The sequence below is a fragment of the Synchiropus splendidus genome, chromosome 19 (genome assembly GCF_027744825.2).
Source record: "Synchiropus splendidus isolate RoL2022-P1 chromosome 19, RoL_Sspl_1.0, whole genome shotgun sequence".
Lineage (NCBI taxonomy): Eukaryota > Metazoa > Chordata > Actinopteri > Syngnathiformes > Callionymidae > Synchiropus > Synchiropus splendidus.
The window spans coordinates 4,084,020-4,110,667 of record NC_071352.1 but is presented as its reverse complement, the minus strand read 5'-3'; the positions used below and the strand labels follow the sequence as shown (position 1 = coordinate 4,110,667).

General features: G+C 48.8%; 1 protein-coding gene across 6 annotated transcripts in view; it reads right to left on the bottom strand.

Annotated features, from left to right (window-relative positions):
- cacna1ha (calcium channel, voltage-dependent, T type, alpha 1H subunit a) overlaps positions 1 to 26,648 on the bottom strand; it is a 54,227-nt gene that overhangs the window by 4,989 nt on the left and 22,590 nt on the right. For 3 of the 6 annotated variants that reach the window (XM_053852800.1, XM_053852798.1, XM_053852801.1), the window contains 34 exons: positions 21,414 to 21,526; positions 20,684 to 20,817; positions 20,101 to 20,198; positions 18,601 to 18,760; positions 17,863 to 18,169; positions 16,193 to 16,285; positions 14,467 to 14,705; positions 13,876 to 14,357; positions 12,454 to 12,620; positions 12,175 to 12,366; positions 11,437 to 11,588; positions 10,615 to 10,800; positions 10,424 to 10,541; positions 10,030 to 10,185; positions 9,282 to 9,369; positions 8,932 to 9,215; positions 7,978 to 8,340; positions 7,495 to 7,598; positions 7,265 to 7,400; positions 6,982 to 7,050; positions 6,722 to 6,906; positions 6,531 to 6,657; positions 6,102 to 6,227; positions 5,728 to 5,817; positions 5,082 to 5,295; positions 3,742 to 3,893; positions 3,561 to 3,670; positions 3,165 to 3,298; positions 3,034 to 3,104; positions 2,808 to 2,886; positions 1,839 to 1,960; positions 1,312 to 1,467; positions 807 to 947; positions 554 to 722 (listed from right to left, as the gene is read on the bottom strand). In XM_053852800.1, coding sequence (XP_053708775.1) covers positions 554 to 722; positions 807 to 947; positions 1,312 to 1,467; positions 1,839 to 1,960; positions 2,808 to 2,886; positions 3,034 to 3,104; positions 3,165 to 3,298; positions 3,561 to 3,670; positions 3,742 to 3,893; positions 5,082 to 5,295; positions 5,728 to 5,817; positions 6,102 to 6,227; positions 6,531 to 6,657; positions 6,722 to 6,906; positions 6,982 to 7,050; positions 7,265 to 7,400; positions 7,495 to 7,598; positions 7,978 to 8,340; positions 8,932 to 9,215; positions 9,282 to 9,369; positions 10,030 to 10,185; positions 10,424 to 10,541; positions 10,615 to 10,800; positions 11,437 to 11,588; positions 12,175 to 12,366; positions 12,454 to 12,620; positions 13,876 to 14,357; positions 14,467 to 14,705; positions 16,193 to 16,285; positions 17,863 to 18,169; positions 18,601 to 18,760; positions 20,101 to 20,198; positions 20,684 to 20,817; positions 21,414 to 21,526 — 5,517 coding nt within the window. Of the gene's footprint in view, positions 1 to 254; positions 302 to 553; positions 723 to 806; positions 948 to 1,311; positions 1,468 to 1,838; positions 1,961 to 2,807; positions 2,887 to 3,033; positions 3,105 to 3,164; positions 3,299 to 3,560; positions 3,671 to 3,741; positions 3,894 to 5,081; positions 5,296 to 5,727; positions 5,818 to 6,101; positions 6,228 to 6,530; positions 6,658 to 6,721; positions 6,907 to 6,981; positions 7,051 to 7,264; positions 7,401 to 7,494; positions 7,599 to 7,977; positions 8,341 to 8,931; positions 9,216 to 9,281; positions 9,370 to 10,029; positions 10,186 to 10,423; positions 10,542 to 10,614; positions 10,801 to 11,436; positions 11,589 to 12,174; positions 12,367 to 12,453; positions 12,621 to 13,875; positions 14,358 to 14,466; positions 14,706 to 16,192; positions 16,286 to 17,862; positions 18,170 to 18,600; positions 18,761 to 20,100; positions 20,199 to 20,683; positions 20,818 to 21,413; positions 21,527 to 26,648 lie in introns of all 6 variants that reach the window. The other 3 variants (XM_053852803.1, XM_053852804.1, XM_053852802.1) reach the window with 2 other exon arrangements.

The following is a 26,648-nucleotide window of genomic DNA, read 5'->3' as shown; positions in this document are numbered from 1 at the left end:
GAGGAAACTGCAGCTATAAAAAGAAACTTGAAATTATTGCAGCAGCATCAGAATAGTCATCATTTTTCAGTCCAAGCTGTGAAGTCAATATCCAGGAGGAAACACTTCTCTCACTGGCTTGATCAACATGTGCTTTATTCTTGACTTTGCAGCTTGGCGATGAAGTCAGAAGGTCATTCGAGTTAGAGAGCGAGAGAGAGGGGGTCATTCAGGAGCTGAGCAGAGGAGCCAGGTTCAGCTGCTGCAGCCAGTACCTTTGGACAGAGCTGGTCCACAGCCCAGCCACAACACTAGAATTTGACTGCAGATAAAACAGCTTGGTCAGTTTCAATCAGAGAACGTTGGTGGTGAGTACAGTCTTGGCCAAAAGTGAGCTACAACTGAATGCATCCGCGCTGAATCCTTGGAAACATCAAACAAAACAGACTGTACGGAAAATCATCTGTTGAAACGCCGCTTGCGAAAGCAGTCACGCACTGTACGTGCGCGGACCGTTTAGGAAACATTCACCACCATGTCCATCACATGAAAGGTGGCAGATGCAAAAGGGTACCTGAATTTCTGTCTGGAGGATTTGTGTCCACCTCTTCCAAAGGGTAGGGGGCGCTGGCGGGCCGCACAGGTCTGAACATATAGCTGTCATTGGGCAGTGAGTGCATCCGAGACACAGACATTCTGAGTGGTGACTGGACATCATGGTCGTCGCACTGCTCCTCTTCGTCCTCCAGGGGGAGACAGAGACCACAGTGCGTCAGCACAGAAGCCGCTCCGACACCAACACGTCATTTTTCAACAGAAGAAATTACCTCTCCTGGTGAGTTTGGGCATGGGCCGACGAAGGTGCCGTCTCCTGAGCTATTGCTTGAGGTTGTGCTTAGTTTACGTTGGCGTTCCAAAGCAATTTCCATGGCAATCTCAGCATCCATCTCTGCATCCTCTTTGGCCTCCTGCAACCAGGACAAACCACCATTATTATTTTGGGAAGAAGCACTTATGCAATACACACGAATAAAACTGTGCCACTGTTGTGATACTGAATGGAATCACAAACTACTTCATCAAGCCAAACTCGGGTTCGACCTCTATTCATATCCACGATGTAAACTTCTGTGTGCTGTCCTGCAAGTGCTGCTCTGAAGTTTAAACAGAACATCGGCTCACAGCTCAGTGTGCACCAACAATGCACTGCTGTTTGAAGTGTAACTGCCATCCATCAGCTGGAAAGGAATTGTGGCCAAGTGCCACCCAAGTTCACATTCACACCAAGATTCAGATTCTGCCACTATGGGTGGAAAGGGTTGTCGGTGGTACCTTATTGCTTTCCTCCAGATGTTTCATTAGAACAGCCACCACCACGTTGACCAGCACGAACTGGGCCATGAGCACGAAGGTGACGAAATAGAGGGGGGAGACCCAGGGCAGGTAGGCCAGGCAGTTGCTGTCGTCATGGCACTCTCTCAGCGTGTCCTGGGGAGACAGACCAGCCACTCTGAACTGAAACAGGCTCAGCTTTCACTGGGGCAACAGGAATTGTTCCACATGGTCACCTGCACACCAGCAGCATCAGCAATGTTGAACGATCCTCATTGCTTGACGTCAATGCATTATATGACTGTAACTGTTGTTACACTGTCAGAAGCAGCTTATTGTTTAAAGTTAATACGTATTTAATACTTAATCCACCCACTTTCATCGAGAGAATCGCAAACCTGGGTGACTGTGGTCAAACTGGAGCCAAAATCCAACTTGTGAATTTTAGAAACTTGCTCCCAGTGAATTTTCTCTTGCTGTTCAACAGCTCCAAGAACAAAAGAAGGTTTTCTGTTCTGAATTCATACCTTCATGATTCCATTCCAGTTGTCTCCAGTGGACACGCGGAAGAGTGTGAGGAAGGCCATCCCAAAATTTTCAAAGGTAGCGTGACGGCTGAGGCCCTCGCAGGGATTCTTCTCACTGCATTCTAGGTGAGACAGTGTGGAAGAGATGAGATGGCGGTCGTCAGTAAAACTGACTCCAGCTGCTCAGGAAGCAGACACAAGCAGGAGAGCAGTTGAGCTGACGACAAGAGTGTCGATCGCTGGTCCTACCAAAGAACACAATCTGACTCGTCAATAAAGACTTCTCCCCAAATAGACGTCTGTCTCCACAGAAGGCACGGAATAGTGACGATCCACCATCCAAACACTTTCTCCCCAACTGCTGCAGACATGAGTCACACAGACAGAAAGCTGTGGGTGGGAAGACTTCACTGATCACTAACTTAGGCTCCAAACTTCCCTCCGCGTCTCATGAGTCTGAACCATCCATATCACTACTGTAGAGAACACAGTGACGGTGCAAACCTCGGCCTACTGATTGTAAAATGCTAACAGTAGCACATGCCACTTTCATCGCACTCATGCGCAGGACGGCCTCTTTTCACTGGTTTAAGGCTCGAGTTTCTCTCTTAATAAACTTACTTCTCACTTACACACTATAACAAGGAGAAAGAGACTTTTCTAATTTTTTTTCAAGAGATTCAGGCAAGCCACAAAAACAATAACTAGAATTCAGAGATCGTTTTCCCACGAAAAACGTGGGAGCAAGTTCAAGCTCTTCACAGTCCAGTAACTCAGGGAGAACATTGAAATCTAGACGTCCTGTCATCAGCCATGGGACGAAGCAAATCTAACAGCAAAGAGGAAGGTGAAAACCATTGGACTTGATGGCTGTGTGAACAGTCAATAATAAGATCGGAGCGAGTGCTTTCACTTGCTGCTGGTGAGAGCCACAGCACCAGCCAGCTGAAGGTCAGAGCTGGGACTCACCAAGTCTGCCGAAAAGTTCCACTCCAAGTGCTGCGTAGATGAAGAAGAGCAGCATGAAGAGGAGCCCGAGATTTCCAACCTAAAGAAGACAGCAGGTTCAACAAAGCTACACGCGCAAGCGCTTCTGATACTGTTGCTAGAAGAAGTGGTTTTATGGACACCTTTGAACTAAACAGTCCTTCAATAGAGGAAGAGAGGAGTCAGAAGGGACAGGACTGGTGCTCACCTGTGGCAGCGCCTGCATGACGGTGTCCAGCAGCGATCTCATCCCTGTGGCCATTTTCAGAAGCTTGAGCACTGCAGAGAGCCACAGGTGAGGAAGGTGGACGGGGGAGCGTGCGTCACTCCAGAGTTTACCTCGCGCGATCCTCAGCACCCTCATGATTCTGATGATGGTCGGATTGATGGGAAGTGCTTTGTTCATTTTCAGCTCCTCCAGCGTGATGCCCATGATGGACAATGCCACAATCGCAATGTCCAGCTGGTTCCACCTGCACCACACAAACAGGAGCTCCTTCATTACACATGAGATGAAAAGATTCTGCCACAAGTATGGCTTCATGGCAGAGAAGTCCATCTAAGCCAATGTAACCACTCAAATCATTGACACCAAGATGACAAAAAGACGCTGTTGAATCAACCTTGAAAGTGCTCATGAGTTGACCATGAAACCAATTCTGATGCACACGTGACATGAGTCTTGGTTTCTATGACACAACACCAGATCATAGCTCTGAAACGCCATGACGTCACCTGTCTTTGAAGAACCTGTGGATACCGAACGCCACCAGTTTGAGCAGCGCCTCGATGACGAAGATACAGGTGAACACATAGTTGCAGTATTTCAGGACTTCCTCCAAATACTGAAAATACAAACACACACTGGGTCAGTACATGTCAACGGCCCTGAAAGAGGCGCGAGCTTGGATCTTACCTGAGGCTGCTTGTAGTGCTCGATGCTCATGGTGAAGACATTGACGCAGATGATGAAGGTGATGAAGAGGTCCAGGTAGTGACTAGTGCACAGCGTGTGGATGGTGAGGCGCAGAGGAGAGTAGTCGGCGTAGTACGGCCTCTGCTTGGCCTCTGCAGCACAGAAATAGGCACAAAGCAGTTGAAGGGTGGATGAGAAGACAGAACTCTCTGTCTGCATCACCAGTGCACAAGTGGCTCAGCACTTGGAATGGTTTTGAATCATGACTTTGATTTGAAGAGAATTAGCTCCAACAGTCAACACATGGAGATAGAATCAGCTCAGTGGGAATGACTGGAGTGTGGAAGCATGTTGCAGCTTCCAAAACAGACCCCATGCTCCTTCTGTCCACGACATGCTGACATGCCCGTGATGCTAATGCTAATGCTAATGCCCATCCATGTTCATGATCATGATGCGTGCACAGCAGCGCTGCTATCACCTAGCACAAGCTGCACCTCAAAACTGACTGTTAATGGCTTTCTCTCTCAGTATGCAGCTTGAAATGTGATGTTAACACTGTGGATATCAAAACAAGAAATCACAATCTTGGTTTACTTCAGCACCAAGCTACATTTTTGACTGGGTTGCTGCATCATGCCTGCTTCCTAGCTGGGGTTCAATGGTGTCGCCTGGCCCTGGTGCCAGTGAGTCTCCAGCTGTGCCTGCCATAGAGTTGAGCTCTACGTCTGAACTACAGAGCATTTCCTGTTTTCTTTTCTCTTTCAAAGACATGGTAACGTTGCAAAAAGTTTGTACGTGGCGCTGTGCCTCGTCCATAAACTCATCACTTTCACCTCCTAAAAACTGTTTCAGTCGTCTGAGCCTGAAAGTCGAGCTGCCGTCCAGCACCACCGTCACGCTCAAAGGTCTCTTGCCGAAAAGCGTGAAGCCATGAGGTCAGCAGGTGTCGCAGCGACGTCTGCCAGCCAGAGCGCCTCCTTCTATACCGTAGCGTCTCATGCAGCGAGGGAGGGGGGAAGGTTTGGCTGGTGAACAGGAGTTAAGCTATGGTTGAACAGAAAAGCGCTGGTTGTTTTCATGGTAGCGATGTTGGCTTGCCAAAGTTTGCATGCATGAGTCAGGGGAGAGTCGCGGGGGGCTGCAATCATGCGGTTACATGCATCAGAATGGAGGAGCCCACGCCTGCTGTCAGCGATCAATCACTGTGTGTGTGTGAGCTCGCCATTCCGCCCGACTTTCTATTGTCTCTCAGAACGTTTTCCCTCGGCTCTCTGTCATTCCTTCTCACTTTTTCAGGCTCTGAAAGCAGGCAGTGCTCAGAAAAATAGACTACCGACCAGCCCCTCCATTCTCCTTACTCCTGCGCTTTTTCTCTATCAACTTGAGCCTCTTCTCCTCCCGTAAGCGAGCCTCCTCCTCCTCCTGGTCCTGCCGGCACTTGTGGAAGTTCTCCACCACCACGCCGACAAACATGTTGAGGACGAAGAAGCTGACGATGAGCAGGAAGGAGATGAAGTAAAGCAGCATCCACGGGTTGTGGTTTCTCACGGGCTGTGAGCAGAAGACAAGCACCAGTGAACATCACCATCTGCTCATTCAGCAGGCACAGCAACAACTTAAAAAATGCCTTGAGAAACTTGTCTGGACATCATTGTCACAGAAGGAAAAGCTGTAACTGAAATGTCAGATAAAGTTGTGGTTTTTCTTTCCCCAGAAGTTAACAATAAATCTGCTAACACAACTTTTCATTGTGACTTACATCCTCTCCTCCACTCTGCTCCTTCTATATCACCAAGTACAAGCTGAACGGACATTGTTCATGATTTCACTAAGCCTCACATGCTTGGCAAACCAAAGAATGTGAATTCAAGTGACATTTCTGAAGATCTATCAGCAGCAAGTGGGTCCAGAAGGTCCGAGCTAAAAGTGATCATGCTCTGCTTCCAGCCTGAACCCAGTCACCACACCACAGCTGGAGGTTACCTGCTGGTCCACTCCGACGGCGTCCAGACCATCATACATGATGTTGACCCAGCCGTCTTTACAGGACAGCACGAACAAGGACATCAGAGCCTGAGGCAGAAGACAGCACATTAGTGGCTCGCCCCATCTCCATGTGCAAACAGCATGAATCCCAGCTTCACAACCTTCGGCTCCGGCGGGTCAACCCCACCAGGACCCCACCCAGGCGGCTGGTGCTACAAGCTAATTCGGACCCTGCTGCCACTGAACAGGAGCCCAGCAGCGACCACACACACCTTTTGAATGACAGGTCCCCACGACATTCCAATCATCCATCACAGCAGGTGGCGCTCCTCCAGTGTCTCAGTATAAATTCATTGGGAAACTGTGCTTACCTGAATCAGGTTGTCAAAGTTGTACTTCCGGCGGATCCAGTTGTACTTGGCCTGCAGACAGTCCGACTTGTTGTGTATGTTCGTCGTGTCCAGGCCCTGACAGTGGTAGAATTTCCCTTTGAAGAGCTAAAGCGTCGAAGAAGGAGTGAGAGAGAGAGACAGAGAGTAAGAGAGATGTTTCGCTGCCCAATAAACATTTGCATTCCACGGATGCTGGTGAGTGTGAATAATCCAGCTGCTAAAGCTGAGGACAGGAGGGTGAACACACCACGAGCTACGCTGTGTCTGGGAGTGAAACAGCGCAGTGGAACTATTCAACTGACAACACTGTCCACCAGGATTCACTCACCGACAAAGAGGCAAAGAAAGAATTCAGGGTGAGTTTGTGCCAGAGCTCAGCGCTGGAGCTGGCAGACTTCATCCAACTACCTGAACTCCTAAGATTCCAAAGACGATGAAGAAGGCGCAGCAAATCAGCACGATGTTGCCGATGGGTCTGAGGGAGGTGATGAGCGTTTCCACGACGAGCTTGAGTCCTGGCGCTCGGCTGATCACCCTGGAACACAGGCATCGGTGCTGAGCGTCTCAGCTCACACCAAGCACTCAGCAACAGCACCAACCTCAGGGGGCGCAGCGTTCGCAGCAGACGTAGGACTCGGAGAATTCCCAGGATCCTGTTGCCATTGCTGTACGCCAGAGAAACCAAAATGTCCACCATGGACACAAACACCAGCAAACCGTCCAGAACGTTCCAGCTGGACTGAAGATAGGTCTGCTTCCCGAAACAGAAACCCAGAGCGATCACCTGAAAGAGAGCCACATGAAACGGATTCAAACCACTCTGTCCCGTCAACTCTCAGTACCAGTGAATTAACATTACTTTGATGGCCATTTCTGCCAGGAAGATGGCGGTGAAGACGTAGTTGGAGACACGAAGAAACACTCGTTCCTGGATCCACAACAAACACACCACATTTAGCTGCTGAAAGTGTTTTGGAAAGTGGAAATAAAAATGTAAAAACGTCCCCCGTCACTGTTTTTAAGCCAGTGAAGTGACTTGTTCAGTAGTGATGGAAGCCAATACCCGCCACTTCTCTTGTTCTCACTTATAACTCAAGCCATCGACATCATCGTGACACACTTCCAAACTTCTCTCCTCCCACCTCTTTTGAAACTTGGGTGCGGTTTTCTATATCGGGCCTCTCCAAGGCGATGGTGATGCAGTTGAGGAAGATGAAGACCAGAACCACATGGTCAAATATCTTATGAGAGATCACACTCTGGCACCACACGCGAATTCTAGACCAAAGAAACATGACCAGGAACATTGTGATGAAACTGTGGACAAAGATCAGCTGAACCATGAAGTCCAGCCCAAACTGAAGGAGCTCACCGACTCTCTGGGGAGAACAAGTACAGTGTCCAGTCTTCGTGCTCTTTGCACCAGCGAGGCTTCAGTTCGTAGAGCTCTTTTTTCACCCAGTAGCAGAAGGAACTCTGAAATTCAAATTTAAAACAAGGAAAAAGCTTATCACAGACTGATATGTAGAAAAGGGCCCAACACAGCCCAGTGACAGGTTCTAGCCGGGTCCCAGAGCACCATGGAGACGTGATGCATGCAGCACCTTTCTTCTGTCTCAGTACTGTGACATTTACAATGTTAAAAATCACTGTTCCAAATTTCAGTGGGTCAACAGATGTGAAAGGACACGCTTACTCAAACCTGATCTTGTGTCTGTTTCTGTTGGTGTTTCCAGCGTATTGAAGGCAACAGGGGTGAATGTATGTGAATGTATGTGAATGAAAATGATCTTGGATGCTCCAACAACAGTGTTGCAGACGTGACTTGAGGAAGCAGTGACTCAGGACCACTTACGTCATCGTCCAGGTCATCTTCTGGCGACAAGTCGTCCTTGCTGTCAGTGGTCAGCTCCGGCTCGTAGGTCAGGCTGCGGCCATTGCAGTCCCCGTACTCTGCTACGATCGCAGGGCAGAGAGTGGAGGCCTGCAGCAGCTCCAGTGTGGCCGGCCGAAGCCGGTCGTATCCTTCTCCATCCTCCTCCCCACCCTCTTCCTCGCCACCCTCTCCAGATAACAGACTCTCCCTTTCTCCGCTGGTGTCTCGCCTTTTCAGGCTCGGTGCTCGACCCAGACTGTTCCAACTGGAGCGCCGGCTTCCCCAGGAGCTGCAGGAGCCACGTGGCGGAAGAGGGGAGCGGCGGCCCGGACTCGAGTGGCTCTGCAGGACGGTCATGGTGACAGGGCTTCAGGTTTGACTCCTCACTTCCACACGACTAGTCTTTGACTGTTGCAGTACATGTACATGCAGCTTTTAATATGGAGTGAGGTTTGCAGTGTCCCCAGAGTCCTGCTGAAGACTAAGCGATGCCAGATTACAATGGAGACACTCAACATTTCAGTTCACAGGCAATAAAGGATGCAGGATAGTCAAACTGGGACCTGGATCACACGGAGACCGTGACAGAGAGAGCGCTGTCCAAGTGTGAAACCAAGAAAGAGCATTACCAAAAAAAACCCTGGACGCAAGGGGTTTGTCTCATGGTAGATTTGGCATCTCAGTATTTGGTGACTTTTTCACATGTGAGGTCATCTTTCGTGAAGCCGTCTACATCAAATGTTTCCCAGCATGTGGACGGGAGGTCAGCAAGTCACGGGTGTTGACCTGTGTTCATCTAGCACGTATCAGACTCAAGGCCGGAGGGCCAAATCTGGCACACTGGACCGTCCACTGAGGCCCGCCAAATGGCTGGCACCCCACACACTGCCCCCCCCCAGGTCTAGGTCTCATAGATTGACAATTGATACTCACAATCGATCGCTGGTCAAAGGCTACAGGCTCCATGGAGGCGGAGCTTCCCCGACGAGACTCTGCACGGTTCATTCCCGGCTCTGAAAATGCAAGTGCTCCCTCAGTGCACCGTGGCACGGCCTCTCGGTATAAGAGCTCGTCCCCTAGGACGGAATCAGGTCCCAAAGAGCTTTTCGGGGTGGGCATAGGCGTGGCTGCCGTGCGCATGATGATGGGAGGAGCCATCGGTCCTCGCTGGTCCACGTGACCATTGGCGGTCAACATGAGCGAATACATCTTCAGCTCTGTCAAGAAGACGACATATTTCATTGGTTTCTGAAACAACATCTGATTTAAGGTTTTTCATCTACCGGCGTCCCGGAGCTCCTCAACCTTCTCGTCCTCCTCAAAGTTGTCCGACTTCTTCTCATCGTCTGACTCTGACCGATTAGCATCACCCTGAAACACAAGCAAGGTCTCTACATTGCAAGGTCATCGCACTTCAACAGCTAATGAATGGCGTGTCCTGACGATGAGTTGCAGCCATGTTCACCACCGGCTTAAGTGAAGAAGAATGACTATTGTTGACGGAGACAAGCCACACATTTCCTCCTGATGCCATAGTGCATTCCCGCCGCCCCTTAATGGCTCTTGCGGGAGTGAATTAAAGTGCACTGCAATGCCTCCAACCCTCAGTGGCGGATGAGTGATGTCAGGACTAACATGACACGACTCCACTGAAGACAGAACACCTGACATGACAGGAACAATGGCTCACGTGGCTCACTATTCTCAGTCAGTTTGGCGTCCAGCCTCTGAGTTATAGCCACTTAATTCATCTTTTCATCTGGGTTTTCAGTTTATGCCAATTTCTTTCTTGAATCAGTTGAGTTTTTCTCCATATCCTTATTTTCATGGGGCATTCTCTTGAGTTAAAAATGTTAAATAAATACAATATAACCACAAAAACATCTACGTCAGGGAAGGCGATGTGTGCTTGGATGAAAAAAAAGCAGTTTTAAAAGGGGAGATGACGGGGGAGGACCACACACTGAAGAACTCTCATGTTCACTTGAGAATCTAAGAAGCAAAACGTATGAATTTGAAGCAGAAACTAACCTCTGCCTGGAAACCTTCTACCAAAATGGCCACCAGCAAGTTGAAAAGCACATAGTTGCCAAAAGTCATCAGCGCCACAAAGTAGAGCGCTGCCCACGGTGAGGTGGAGGCCATGCCGTTGTACAACACCACGTTCCAGTCTTCCTGGGTGAGGATCTGGAGGAAGTCATTCAGGGGGTTGTTTAAAAAGAAAAATGTTCCCTGGTTACAGCAGGTTTCAATAGCAAAAACATGGGATGACAGGTAAGGTCTCCATGCAAGTGTGTGTGTGTCTCTCCTCTCAACAACATCATCCCTTATCCCATCCTTTTTTAAAGACATAGTTCTGACACGTCTCATTGATGGCATTAATAAACAAAGAGGCCAAAAACACGTGCAGAGAGTGCAAGCTCACCTGGAACACCGTGACTATAGCCCAGAGCAGAGAGTCAAAGTTCTTACGGTCTGGAATGGTGTCGTTGTTCTCTGTCCGAAGGCTGAACTTACAACCAAACAGATGCATGCCCAAGATACTGCAGAGAGGTCAGGAGCAGGACATGTGGCGTGAGTGGCCGGCGGGCGGACGCAAAGGGTCCAGCCACTCACCTGAAAGTGAAGATGAAGAGCATCAGCAGCATGCAGAAGGTGGCCACATTATCCATGGTCTTCATCAGCACCACCAGCTGTCGCCTCAGGGCAGGAAGGAAGCGGACCAGCTTCAGAACTCGGAGGAGACGGAAGGTACGTAGCACTGACAGGCCGCCATCTGCCTGGCCGATGATCTCCCACACACTGAGGATCACAGACACACTGGAGCTGAAGAACACAACACGTGAAAGGCAGAAATTGCACTTGCACACTTAGATTAGAAAATTCACATGAACCAGGTTCAGACTTGGGCGACATTTGTCCAGAGAAGGCTGAAATTCACATTTCTCCCAGAAGAACCCACAACTGAAGCTCAACTCCGCTCTCACCCTTTGTTGCAGACACGCCAGATTAGGAGTTCTCTGGAGACTAAAGAATGCTGTGGCAGTGAGTTATGGCTACAGGGGTTCTTGACCTCTGACCTGTTAACCCACCCAACATCCAGTCTCAGAAGCAGTGGCCCATTTTTCATGAAGCTCCTTTGTTGCAGTATGTCTTGATAGATCTGGTCTGAGTGCTTGGAGTGAACAGTTACAGTCCAGGATGGTTGGTAGAGTGCAAACCAAAAACTTGCTGCAGGAGCACTAATCTCTCACAAGACCACCATGACTCCAAGCCCCCAATCCTTCGTTCAACCAAGGTTTGAAACACTGGATCCTTCATCAGAAGACATGAGCGGAAGGAGGCTACAAGCTCGAGGGCTCGGTTCTGCGTGACAACTCCATGTGAGTCATTGTCTCAGAGAAAGTCAGTGTTTGGCAGCACGCAGGAGAGGATTACCTGATGATGACGATGATGCTGTCGAAGATGTTGTACGGGTTCTTGATGTATCCAAACAAGCCGAAAGCCAGCAGCATGAAAGCCATCTCCAGGACAAACATGCTGGTGAAAACGATGTTACTGATCTCCAGCACGTCTGTCAGCTCCTCCGGCTGCAGAGACGGGAGCAGAGCGAGCGGGGAGAGATCAATTTATGCTAAATGGAAGGAGCAGTAAGTCACTTTGCATCGTCTTAGGGACTCCTCCGCTGTAAAACCCCATTTGTGGCATGAGTGCGGTCGTGATCAATCACCAGCACAGTCAGCCCCAATCCATCAAACGGGTCCACCAGCGCCGATCTACTCCACTTACCTCACAGTCACAGCCAGTGAGGCAGCTGATCACTAACCCTGCAACTGAGCAGCTCATGAAGCAAATATTGATGGAGAAGATGGAATGAAGGGGAACATTCTTCCACTCCAGACATAAGTTGCATTTGAGATGTCGTAAAGGCAGTGATACATGTTGTCGACTGGAACAGCTACGATGTCGGAGAAATGTAAAGAATCACCCAAGGACTCAAATGTGTTATTGAGCAGTTTCAGGAGCCAGCACGAGGATAACAAGCGTGAAAATGATGGCCACTCCGTCCTGTCTCTCATTCTGGCTCCCGGCGGTTCCATAACAGACCATCTAGATAACCTCTGATCTCAGCGGCCAATAAAGCCAGAGGAAAAGACGGCGGCGTGCTTCTCCTACCTGCTGGTGGTACTCGATGCCCATGCTGAGAGTGTTGACCAGAATAGCAATCATGATTCCTCTGTTGAAGTATTTGCTCTCCACGATTCTCTTGAGCTTCTCCCTGAAGCTCATCCACGCTCGGAGCGCTCCGTTCCTGAACTCCGTCACCCCCCGCCGCCGGCCACGACCCCGGCCCCCCCGCGGCTCCCCCTGAGGCCAAAACGAGCAGCAGTTTGAGAAAGAATAAAACTTTGGAACCACACGCACAGATGCAGAAGAGTGGCCGACAGCACTGACCTGGCAGAAGTCGTGCAGGGCATCGGCTTCTCCTCGTCCTCCCTCCAGGTCCCCCATTTCCAAGTCTAAGGTCTCCAGACTTCGGGCACACATAGGGCAGCTCAGGAGCTCGAGCAGCAGAGGAGTCGGAACCACGCCGGCCAACTGGTGCAATAACCGCTGGCGACCTGAGAGATAAGAGCGTAAGGATAGGGATCATCCCATGACACCACCTTCACACTTTCCTGCCCAAAAACGACAGTCTGAAGATGTCTTCATGAGATGGGAGAAGATCCAGTCACTGTCTGCACTGCCCTGTTGTTGAGCCTCTTGGGCTGCTGCGCCTCCTCTGTTGAGCCATGGCTCATCACAAATGTGGGTTTTGGTAGTTTCACAGTTTTCACAGGGTTCGTGGGTCATTTTACAAAACAAAAAAACAGTTGGTTGGCTGTTGCAACATGATACCTCCGGACTGGAACAGGGAACTTTATTGGCCCTCAGTTTGACTCCCACAGTCCACAGGCAATACAGTGGTCTAAGATTTGTGACTGAGAAGCTGAAAACACAATTCAAACCCAGTCTGTTCATAGTTTTGGCCAAAGAAATCCTTCAAACTGAAGCATGTCATCTCCTCTCACTTCTCCCCCCGCACTCCCCGCTCACCTCACCCCACTCCCTAAACAACCCTCCCCACTCCTCTTCATTCTTCGTATCACGGGAACTGATATTTTTGAGGGAAGCAAAGCGTTGTGTGAGTCACTTTACGCTGCGCAGGCTTCGAGCTGTGACCCCCAGATCCTCTGCTGCAGGTGTAATTGCAGCATGGATTTCCTGTCAGCGCCAGACACAAACACAACAAACGCTCCCTGAAGCTTCTCCGCGTCGTCCATGGCAAGAACAAAGTGCCACTTTGCACAGCCAAAGCACAGCAAATGAAGAAAGCAATTTCACACATAATTCAGACGATTATGACCAGCTAATAAAGCTGCTCATTTCCCTTTTGTAATATAGCGACACAAGCGCCACAAACAAGTCGACTGAAGACTAAACATCGCTCAACAGTGATTTGATTTCATTGATGGCCAATTATTATTAATGACTGTTTTCTTTCATTTGAAGGTACAGTGAAGAAAAAGCAGGTTCATCTGGCGAGACAGCACCTGAAGTTCTCATCTTTGAGGGAAAATCTATGTTGTTTTTCAGTAGCCTGCACATGCACAGACATGTGACAGAACTAAACTTGACAGTGTTATGTCTTATGTCAGTTCTCAATATTGTCGATATCAACAGACAGTGCAAGGTTCCGGGGGCGGGGTCCCAAAACCTTCTCCACCGCTGCATATATGCTTGTGTTTGTTCCAGAACAAAACAGGCAAAAAGCTAAATGATGTCCATGAGTTCAGGAAGAAAGCGAGGGAGTGTTGGTGTGCGGGCGAGTCTTACTGTGTTGGCCCATCAGCTGGTAGAGCTTGCTGAGAGTCTCGGCGTGTTCCGAGGGCGGCGGGCGCGTGGCCTGCAGCTCCGGACTCTGCTGAGCGTGCGGTGGTGGCGTCTTGCTGCTGTAGCTGCTCACGAAGGACGGCAGGATGGTGGGATAGTTCATTCCTCCGTTCAGTCTGCCCAGGAGCGCCCCCACACCCGAGGTCACGTTGGTGCTCCCTCTCCTGACTGGAATGGTCTTCATCTCCAGCTCCACCTCTCCGCCAGCCCCACCGTCTCCTCCTTCCAGTTGCCCTGGCCCGAGCGAGTGCTGACCTCCGTTAGAGAGGCGGCAGTGCTGGTACTGATGGTGCTGCAGGAGGTTGTGGATGGGTCTGAGCCACAGCGTGCTGCTCGGCCCGCCGCAGCTTCTGCTTGACCCGTGTCCGTTCCCCCCGCCGTTGTTGGCCCCTCCGCTGTTGGGGTTCACCTTTTTACGCCGTTTACTGGAGCAGAGAGAGGAAAGTAGGATGAGTGGAGAGTTACTGCACATGAATGTGATGACTAAGGACGCGTGACCGTCCTAAAGGTGAAGGCTCCATCACGGTGACTGACCTGTGCCACCCAGAGTACATTCTCTGTAGCCGGCGCGTGAACTTCCGATACAGGTGAGAGATGTAGCGTAGCATTTCCTCGTAGCAGGAGCCGGGCTCGCTGTAGCTGGCCAGCGTGGAGTCGTTGGACATGTAGCGCGCTCGCTGCTCCCTCATGAGCGCATTCTCCCGCTGCTTGGTCTCAGAGAACTGGGTGGCGATGACCACGAGGCACAAGTTGATCATGAAGAAGGAGCCCACCTGAGTGAGCAAGAGGGGGGGGAACAATAAAGAGACAGGATGTGAGAAGTAAAAGGGACATTTGTTAAGTGATTATTGTGGGGTCAAAGAAAGTAAAGACAAAAACAAAAATAGATATAAAGAAACAAAAAAGAGAAAAAAATATTTTTTATGACTAGATACAAAGTATACAAAGTACTTAAAACTAAGACACAAATAACACTGATAAACTTGTCTTTCCATGAATCCGTTAATAAGCAAACTATCATTTATTTCCATGTGTTGACATTTATTTATTTTCAGGAATATGGTCAGGGTTACTACCACATGGCAGGAATAAAATCACAATGTGAATTCTAAAAAAAGAATGCACAACAACAAGAAAAAGGAATATTCAAATGAAACAGACAAGAAAAACTGAATTATTTTTATATACCAAAAATGGAGTACATTTATATGACATGAAAACCACTCCAAACTAGGAGGAGTTTTCAGGGTGCAACAGTTCAAATACATCTCAACTTTTTAACTGGTGGCTGAAGGTCGACACACTGCTTGGGTCGTGGGAGGAAATCAGGTGTTTTTAACTACTTTCCTCACCAGATGAACAAAGTCGACTTTGTTTCCTGATTTGGGTGTCAGTTCATCATGTTGGGAGGGTGCTGGGTCACAAAGAGGGATCAGGTGAGAACCTTCAGCTCAGTGGAGACAAGAGAAGTTTTCTATGTCGAACGCATCTTAGTGAACAATATTTTCTCCTTATTTAACGTAATAAAACGTTATATCTGTGTTCAGTGTGGAGATAATGAAGACGGCATAATGGGAAAAAGTCATTTAAAGTCTGCATTTAAAAATCACACACATCTCATCAAGACAGGAAATTAAAGTCTCTGCCATGCGAAAAACCCACTTCTCATTTTTCTTTTTAATGAGATTTGTCCAATTTTCTTTCATTTCTTTTTCAACTACATCCTTAATCCACGTCCTCTTTCCCTCACAAAAAAATACCGGATAAACTTGCCAGACTTCTGGTAAGTTCTAATGATGAAATACCTACGTGTAATTCATTAAACATTGCTGAATGAAAATCTCACATCATCACAAAAAGATGTATTACTTGATATGATGATTAAAAAAGTAAACTTTGCCATAAACTTCACCACGTACTGTCTACTGTCACACTGAATGTTCTTTTGATTTGTCCTTGAAGAGACAACAACAAAATCAATCCAGTCAGCTAAAGAATTTTAGAGGAAAAGAAGATGAAAAAATATTTCCACATTTATAAAAGTAAATATATAACTAAGTTTCTTATCAATATTTCATCAAAATAATCAAATTACTGGAATAGAGTCCAATCCTCACAAAGAAGTTGTAAGATCTTTGAAATGAATCCTTACAAAGAAAAACCACGCTCATTCATGAACCTGAACTCGGCACTTCACGTCACCAAAATAATGTCAGCATGGAGACAAGAGGTTTGAGTGTAGAAAGCACAGGGTACTTACAATAATGAGCAGTATAAAATATATAAAATTGTAGAAGGAGTGAGCATCCATGACATAGTACATGATATCCACCCATCCCTCCAGTGTTATGACCTGCACATGGAGAGAAAGAAGAGCATGTTAGAGACAAACAGCCAAGAAGCACTGGTTTCCCTAAATGACCGTTGATGTGTGCCAAAGTGACGGACTCCTTCATGCCGTCGCGGTGATACTGCGCACAGAGGATGCTGAGACATGAAGATGGCAGCTCAGCTCCAGCAGTTGCTAACACCTCAGCCAACATGAAGGAATCCAGTGAACACATGAACACAGAGTGAAGCAGCTTCATTTGTCCCTCGCTGGCCTCTTAGACTATCGTCGTCGATCGTAACAAGGACTTCAGGGGACGACGCGCTCGAATCAAGGTGAGAGACACTTCACTGCAAGTCTCTGTCTCTTTGGCGCCGTGACCCGACCTCCAATGAGCAGGTGGTGATGGACCCGTCTTCTCTTTTCATGTGAAGCTGCTGCCGTACATGGCTCCTCAGAGTAACGTCAACGTTTGGCTCCAGAATCTTCAGTCAGAGCTCACTTAAACAAGTGGGTCAGCCAGAACCTTGGGCCTATTACATGCTCAGCTCAGGGCTAAAAGACCAGTAGAGATGGTTTTCTCAAGGAACATTTCATCAAGGTCACAATCTTGCAATAAATCCTTGTGCAGTAAAACTCAATTAAAAGTATGCTGCGATGAAAAGTGCTCCATCGATGACATTGGGGAAACGGAAAGACATCACCTTCCCTTTCGGCTTCAGATCCATCTGAGGATAAAACAATGAGGCCTCTGGTCATGAAATAATTCCATGCAAGTGGAGGAGACTGGAGGGTCAGGGTCAGCCGAGATTCAAACACAAGCTCGGGACTCGAAAAAAGCTTTTTCTGCAGCTCATTCCTTCTGTTTCTAATTGCTCCATAATAAGGTCTGATGGTTGGTTTGCAGAGGCGTTCCCACTCTGCGAATCTGAGGGTCTTTGTGGTCACTTGTTCCTGTCACACAGTTATTAAAGATGATGAAAAGCTTTTGGAATTGGAATAATTTCCGCCCCGGAAGGAGACAAGGGAAGTGCACACGCTTTCGAAGCTTTCTTATGCAAAGTCATTCATTTCCACAATATCTTACAGGAATAAAGGTTCCAAATTCACTGGGACCAAAATCCAAATGAGAGTGACCCAACCTGAGGAGCATTTTCATGCCACACACGGCGGGACGGATGAGTTCCCTTCAACCATTCAGAAGACATTCTCAGGGAACATGTAGCCCAGACCAAACTCCGGACTCTCGGGCGGGGTCTCAGTGAGCGACTACAGTGCTCCTCACAAGGTTTCCACGACAGCAAGACTCACAAATCACAGGCAGTTGGACGCAGAGAGCGTCCATTAGACAGTCTGGGGCAGAACTATTAGAATTGATTTCATAACTGCACAGTCAGTGAGGACCCGCAGGCTGTGACGGTGGAGTCCAGATCTCCTGCAGCGCCGCAGTCAGCCAGAGCAGCAAGGAAACGCACACCTGCCCAAAGGAGCTGCTTGGCAGCAGACAAGCCACTGTGCCACAGATGGAAGCTGCTTTGGATGAGCTCCACTTTCAAGTCATCTTCCACACATTTACAGTCTCATCTCACCATGTGTCCTACCTGGAATATAGCGATCCAAGCATAGCCGATGTTGTCAAAGTTGACTGCTCCTTTGTGAGGGTTCAAATCCCCAGCCTCGCACTTGTTATAGTACTGGTTCCAATTGACACATCCATTAACGCTGGCCCCCTCAGGAGGAAGCAAGGCGAGGTGGGGGGCAGGAAGCCTGCACTCCGTGTGGTCCTCAGTGTACAGTGGCACCTCGTTGCAGCGCTGCATCCCATTGTCCCGCGCAACAGAGCAGATGAAGGGACTGTCCTCGCCCTCATCTGACTGATAGTATGGACTCAGAGACAAGTTGTACATGCTGTAGAAAAGAGAGGGCAGACATCAGCAAGCCAAACAGCCTTTAATCTCTTTATTTAGATGTTAGTAATCCTAATTTCAGCGTTGGAAAGTCTGATCTAATCCAGCCTTTTGAGGTCACTGAGTCAGAAAGAGTCCCTCAGTTCCTTTCCTCGAGCATTAAAACAGTCCTTAGATCCTCGTGTTTTGGGTGCAGAGGTCAACCAGTAGATGGCGCATCGACTGGTGGCTCCACCTTGATCCACCATCAGCCTCACTCATCATTTCCTTCCAGCCACTCACTTCTAATCTGCAGAGGACAGTCACCCGGGTACCGGTTTCATAAACACTCAAAGTCTACACCTTATTCAACTTTCATTGCGCTTCATGGCTGTGAAAAGTAGAGAAAGATTGTTGTCTTGCTTGAGAGTAATAGGACGATTCGCTCCTTACGTGTTGATGTCTTCTCCAAGGAAGCATCGGTTTCTCAGCAGCCCCGCCCACAGTTGCACCCCGACTATGCCGAAGATGAAAAAGACAAAGAAACAGAGAAGGAGGACGTTTCCCAACATGGGCAGAGTATCCAGGAGCAGCGTCACCAAGATCCGCATACCTGAGGAGGACAGCAGAAATGACCCAGTCTCAGCCACGGCTCATGACTTCAGTGTTCCAGGCCATGTCATCAGGAGAAGATGACACTGGAAGTGGCAGTGTCACATGACCTCATCCTCTGGGACCACAGCGCGCTGTGTTATCTAACCACATGTGTTCAGAAGACAGCGCCACTTGTCAGAAGGGTTCACCTCATCAGAGGCTGAAGAAGCATTCATGTGTTCTTCACAACAAGCCCCTCGCTCAGAGAAACACACAGCAGCAGCGAAGCCACGGAGCACAAGTCCAACACTTGAACTGGCTCCTCTTTCTCCACTGAAAGTTTCACGCTCAACACTGTGGAAACAATTTACCAGTGTTCTTGATAGATTTAGCGCCACAGAAGTGAGAAGTGAGTCAAACTACGGTCACTGTGACCCAAGAGAGTTTGAACAGTCCCGTCACAGGAGAGCGCTTGTGGCTTGCTGATCTATTTCACACTGCTGGAGACACATTTGACATTTCGCTTTCCCCATACTGAGAAATAGATAAATAGATATATATGGTATTTCTGTATGAGTTTTTCTGGTCACATTGTTTCATATTTACCGTTTAATGAAGAAAGTAAGTTACTGACAGTTTCTAAAATACATCTACCATTTTAGTTGGAAGCTTGATGAGGAAGCAACTTTAGCATAGCAATTCATCTGGCACCGATCTGGTCTTATGACAGAACAAAGTGTCTCCCTCTCCGTCTTGGAAACGTAGATGACGGCAAGTAGGAGCTTCCACAAGCTGAAACACCAACCAAACAGGCCTGCTGCGGTTGGTAACCAGGCAGCAGAACATATGGAACATCTGCCTCATGATCAGGAGGTAAGTCTGACCAGAACACCTCTCCAAGTCACTTCCTGTCCAGAGGAGGGAAGACAGATGTGTCCAGTCCTCAGCCTGATGACTTATGTTCGTGCAATCTGAAGAGCACCAAGCCATGGGTTCAAGTCCCAGTTAATCCTGACTATGATGGTGATATTTCATCTGTATAACCGCGGCAACACTGAAGATTGTCTGAGTGACATTTAGGTTTAAGCTCAGATGTTAAATTTAAATCCCCTGTCTGACCAAACCATCTTGCCTGTCTATTCAGAGCATTACGGTGCAGATTCTTGTCAGCTTTTTATGACCTTACTTTAAGTATAACTTTTCTAAGTTGTCATAAAGTTTTTTTCTGACCTTACAGTTAAAACTCATGCAGTAGTCATGTTGAATGTCGAGTGGTAAATGTAAAGTTATTCATTGAAAATGACTATATATATATATATATATATATATATGAATTTTGGCGGCAGCAGTGGGACTCACTTGGCACCCTGTTGATGGCCCGCAGAGGTCGGAGCACTCGGACCGTACGGATGGCTGACAGGCTGGCGTTGTGGCCGTCCAGAGAGTACTCCATCACCCTGAAGAGACACACAGAGCAAGGGATGAGGCTGACATGGCTAGCGACTGCTCCGGTGTGAAGACCAGCTACAGGCGGTGGTCCGAGGTCACTCTCCTTGTGCTACGTCCCGCACTACAGAAGTCTGGACACAGTGTCATCTCCAAACTTTCTTGGTGTTATTTCATGTGTAACATCATCACAAGCAAATGTCCCCCCCGCTTCTTTCACGTGTCCCAGCTTGTTATTTGTCCAGCAGCTACGGCATTATGTCATCTGGGTTCAAAGTTGATAAAAGGAGACAGACCGCATCAAGAACACCGCGGTATTGACTCAGACAGGAAATTGGCCATGTGTCTGTGGGAGCGCACGTTTGCCCACCGTCCGAGTGACACGACAGGAAATGAAGTGCTGTTGTATTCCAAGGTGATGGCTTTTATCTGGAGGTGTAGAACTGAACAATGTGTGCAGCAGAAAAATACCAGCCGAGGACGGAGGGAGACTCACCCTGCCATGACGATGACAAAGTCAAGCTGATTCCACTTGTCACCAAGGTAACAGTTGGAGCCGAAAATTCCCAAGGCCACCATCTTGATCACCATCTCCACAGCGAAGAATGCAAAGATGCAGTCGTCCAGCACCTGGTAGGGATCAAATCCGCATCATTCTGCACGTGTCTTTTCTGACTCATGACTTCATTGCTCACTAGAGTCTCAGCAGGTAATAAGGTCTACACCCATGGCTGCAGCCTCAGCGCAACACCTTTGTTGCAACAGGGCTACATGACAACATCACAAAAACAATGACAACTTCAGAGACATTTGGCTTTTTGAAGGGAGTAACAGACGCGCACTGCATTCTGAAGACGACACATCTTCACAGCAGAGTTTAGAATACTGATCCATATGGGACATGAGGAAGAAGCTTGCATGCACTATCAACTCAGCAGCTTGTGGCACTAATGTCAAATGAATTCACTGGCAGATTATTCTGTTTATGAATGATTAGACACACAACATGTCAATACTGACCCTGTTTTTTGGTTCAGTTTGATCTGAAAATGTGGAAATGTGGGGTGAACACCAGCGCTTGTGAGTCATGTCATCGTCGAAGAGACAATGTGATTTTAAAAGGGGAAGCCTGCACTGGAAACAGTCGTGCAGAACACTATTTCTAAACACGGCAACTGGTGCTTGGCAAAATGGCCGGGATCGGAAGGAGGTGGAGCCACACTCACCTGCAGGACACGACACCACTCTGACTGACAGGCGACGTCCTCACAAGGCTGGAACATCCCCAGAGTGACACAGTTGAGCAGAATCACCAGCATGGACACGTGCTCGAACCATGTGAGGCAAAGGTCAAGGTCACTGACATGACAGCGGATTAGTTGGCATCTGAACTCAAACACTTGAATCACCTGCTAGAGCAGAGTCTCATAAGGAAGTATGTCCCACCAAAAACCCAGCACCCTGTGGTTTGACTGAAATGTGCTTTCCTTTTCCTGTGTGGCATGGCAGAGGTTTCAGTCGCAGCTGAGAGCCAAGCCAGCAGCCTTTTCACATGACAGGGGTCAAAAGGAATGAAAAGATCACCTAACTGACTTTTCATCTGAGTCACAGCAAAGTAATCGGCAACAAGGGACAGCTTGGTCCTGGCCAACAACATTGTCACACAACTGTGACGCCGTCATGGCGCCGAGGAGCGGGTCTGGGTCCAACAGTGGCACCACTGCAGAAGCTTCTGTCCTGCTTTTTGTATCGTCTGAGTCCAACCAATCCCCAGTTGGAGACCATGGGCCTGATGAAGCAGGTCTTGGGTCTGGTGTCCACACACCAGGAATTGTGAAAGTGAATAATGAAAGTGATGCTGCATTCAAGCCAGATAGGAATTCAGAAGTGCAACAGCCTTCGATAATCTAAGCACAAAGGCGCAATATGAATAATGTGAAATACTGTAGAACAGGTGGTCAGATGAATTACTTGCAGCCATATTCTCAAACTCAGCGAGCAGGAAGACAGAATCCGTGGATGTGGGCTTGAGTATTTAAAATGAAAAGACACTGACAGAGGAGACTCGCTTGCATGCTTGTGCTGTTCTGAGGTCCGGGAATGTTCCCTGTGGTTCCCTCTGTCGTGATGAAACGTAAAGACACAAAGCAGTTGTGACCGCTGAGCATGACTCATCCTGCTAACATGCAGATACACCAATGGACCAGGAGCTTCAAACACGCTGAGGACTGGGACGCACTGCGGTGACTGAGGCCCAGATAAAAACCAACATGAGCAAAAAAAATGTTTTAGTTTCTAAAAATATCTGGCTTTTACATAACTCTCTTAACTGCTGCAGAGAGTTCAGTCAAAGACTTTCTGAAAATCTGAACATGTATCAGTACCTCGAATGAAGGCCGCCTTCTTTTCCCCAAGCAAAAGGTCGAGAGGTCAGCTATCTCACCTCGGCTGTGAGTGAGCCACAGAGCGAGTGAGGTCATGCAAAGGCCTCTGTGAGAGAAAACACTGACCCTTTCATAGGGTCCTTGAGTGTGCTTCAACAACCCACCAGGCCAAGCTACATTTGATTTTAGGATTTGAAACTAGATAATAGAGAACTCACTTCTCAGCTTGATGAGCAAAGAAGCAACAGATTAAAGAAGCACTGACTCACATGAGGCTGGTGAACCTTTCTGTCCAGAGCGACCCAAAGACAACTCTTAGTTTAAAACATATGATTCCATATCACGTTCAGATTCCCAGAACTGAGACTCTTGGGGGCCTTTCTGCACCCCTGACAAGGTAAAGAAGCTTGGGGAGGAAGACAGAGCAACAACCGAAGGTGACAAGTTAGCAAGGTAGAAACATGGTCCATCTGAAGGTCTGAGGAGATGGCAATGTTGGCGGAAGGGAAGGAGGGATTAGCGACACAGTGGCGGCTCAAAAGGTGCTCCAGCTTCAGCGTCACAGTTGTCGACATAAATCCCGACAGTCAAGAGTAAAAGGGGCGTGTTCAGACAGAGCATCACTTTTCACAGCACCGACCGGGAGTTACTGATACTGTTGTGTTGTTTGTCTAATCCCCCCGAAGGAGAAGTAGAACCAACGTGAAGAAAGAGCCGCAGGCCACTTCCGTCAGCCAATGTGACGGCGAACAGGCAGGTGGAGGATTCCAGTCACAGATGAGAGGATCTGTAATCTGCAGCAGAATTAAAAAAAGAGAGATTTGAATATTCAAGGAATTGCTGAGCGTTGCTCTGAGCCTCCTTCTCTCCTAATCTCCACTCAACACCTCCGCAGCTTCCTTACGCTTCACAAACACACTGGCACACGCTGGTGCTGTGAGGGAAGCGACACCAGTGAAATGTACATTTTCCTGGTCTGCAGCGGCGCCTGGACCAAACACGAGCCAGGCCCGCTGGCCCAGACCAACCCAGGCCTGGCACACCACGCTCCCGGTCTCACTTGCTAAGGTCATTTTGTGCCTCAGCAATCGGAGCAAATCACATGACTTCAGGGTCATGTCACAGTCGGTCAGAGGCTGGACGGCAAAACGACACGTGCAACACGAGGATCCATCGTCTGCTGAAAGCGGTTTGGCTCAGAGCTCGACAGTGGGAACAGCGGGTCGATCTGAATGTCGTGTTTGGCGGGATTACAGTGGCTCCACTGACTGAATGGACATGACATCTTTGTTATTATGGCGGTGTGATCGCACCGTGCAGCGCTCAGCAGTCATTAGCAGCAAGTCTGACACCTCATGTAAGTGTGATAACACCTATCAGGTCCTCCCCCGGACACACCGTACTTGCACCTGGACCCATGTGCTGCTCCATGGTCAAGTGCGCTTGAGAACCACTTCAAGACGTCACCTGATGTGGCTGTCACTGACGGAGCATGTCAACGTGACTGAAACACAGTGTGAGAGGCTTCAGACTACACAGTAAAAGGGGTGGGTTTCCATTCAAAGCTTCACCATAGGATGCAACGGTCACTGGGAGACAGTCGCTATTTGACGCCTTGGAATGGAGAATGTGTTGCAGCGTAGCACTGACAACATGTGGCCTTGTCTCCTTCCAGTCTCTCATCTGTTCACCACACCATTCTCTCTCGCCTCCTGAGCAGAACCTGTTTCCATCTGTTCCATGGGCTTAGATTCTCCTCTTTTCAATAAAAGCTACAATTTCAGTCATCGCACAACCAGAGCACAGTGTGACGACACAAAGGCTCACACAAATCTGGAGCAGTCAAATGTGAAGGCAAAGGCTCTCGTGATAAAAGCGCCGCTGTGCCGTGAGTGAAGTTAAATGATGGTGGGCTTTTTATTTGGTGCCGAGCCGGAGCAGTCGACACCGAGGAATGTAGACGTGAAATACGATCTGTGAGGACGCCATTGGTCACCGCCAGTCACAATTTATTGAGGCGTGTGTCGCCGGCCTGACGCTGGACGCCACAGCTGCATGGAGCACACAGGGAGGGAGCCAGAGACACGGAAGCAGAAGTGCTGAGTGGCTCAGGAACAGCTGCTCCTGATGAACAGAATCAGAATCTGTTTCGGGAGAAACCAGTTCTGATGAACATGATGCTGTTGAGGAACATACAAGTTTGTTTCACTCATTCAGTCCACACACTCACTCAACATGAAGGTCAGCCTCTCCTGGCTTCTCATGCTCTCCACCTCTGGCAGTGAGTTTCTGCGCGTGCAAGACGCTCTACTCTGAGTCTGTGGTGAATGAATGAGTGACTCAAGTGTCTAGAGTTCTAAGCATGAAGTTTTAAACAACAACACATGAATCCTTCACTTCATTCCTACCAAGGTGCATGTGCAAGGGTCCAGTGGGAGGAGGCGAGGCCACGTGACTGTCAGTAGTCCACTCACTTGCATCTATTCAGTAGCTTGAGCGGTGGCAGAAGCTGAAGGAAGGCAGGTTTGAAGGTGCCGTGATGGCAGGGCGACACTGCTGCTGACAAAGAGACAGGAAGAGGAGCAGGAAGTGCCAGAGTTGTAGATGCCACCATTGCCTTTAGACGTGACAATGAATGGGAAGGAATGAGGAGGGAACTGTCTGGACAGAGGCAGAAGGTGAGCTCGGAGCCAGCAGATCTGGAATCACAGGTGTGACTCCATGACCAGGCACACGAGGTGATTTTGTTAGCATGGAGCAGTCTGACTCTCTCCTGGATAACAGAGACACTCGGCCAACTCTGGTGAGCACAGGTGAAGAGGGACGGTGCTCTTCTCCCCTGCCTCCATTCTTTCTTCTCGTGTAAGCACGTGTAACTCTGGCTGGCGAGAACGGCTCCTCCTGCTCCCATCCTGGTGTCAGTTCTGGCACCCCGAGTGTTTGTCCTCCTCCCTCCATCACTTCTCTCCTGCTAATGAGCTGTCTGTTCTACTCTCACCGACTTCAACTGTATTTCTAAATCTCCTCCATTTTGGCTGCTTCTCGCTCAGTCGCCAGTGGAAGGCTTCCACGGCAGATTTTGGAGTGGTTTGATTGGGACGATTGTTCATTTATCTCACCATCTGCCACAGGGAAAGAAGCACCTCAAACACACCTCCTGCTGCCTTCTCCACTGAAGGTTGGAGCCAGCAGAATGTGTGTGTGTGTGTGTGTGCGTGTCTCCTGCTCGCCTCAACTCAGAGAAGTCCCCAAAGACAGCACGAGTCAGAAACAGAAACTCATAAATCAGCCTGTCCCTGAACTGCTTCTTCTCTCTTTCATCACTCCTCTCTCTGCATCCCTCCATCCTTGCGCCTCCAACGCTCCCGGGAGGAGGCACCAGTGACGCAGTTACACCAGGATTCCCTCTCTCTCTCACTCCATTACTGCCAGTGCTTCATCTCCCACTTGTTTTCCACAGCCGTTTCAATCTGCTGTGTTGATGCATCCCGGTTTCACATGGACCCGAAGATCAAGAATGTTCTTAGCCTTGGAAACATTTAGTTTTCAGCATGACGAGAGTTGCTGATGACTGTGAGGACCCCAGTCAGGCGAGCAGCTGGCTGACACGACAAACTGAAGCGATCCATCACTGAGCTAATGAGAGCTCCAACAGTCTCAATCATTGATCCATTTTCTCCATGATTTCATTGCCCGTGTTTCTGAAAATGTGTCCTTGATGAAGACATCGGAGTCAAAACTATCTTCTGGATCAATGACACTCCAAGGTGGGGCTCATATTCATGCCACACCAACATGTGCACGTGTGTATGTCACAGAATGTCAAACAGAGGAAAGAAAAGGACGAGTCGGGGGGGAACAGCAAAGAGCTGGAAATAGAGCGGCCACATCTGGAGGGGTTCGCCCCCCCCCCCACACGCTCGACCTTGAGCTGAAAACCTGTGAGGCTCAACTGCTCGCACACAAGCACAATCTCGTCTCATTCCCGGGCCAGGGAGTCCCTCTGAGCCACTGGCACCTCCACACCAAGGCTCATGACACGGTTCCTACCACAACATAGCACAGCGTTAGCAGCTA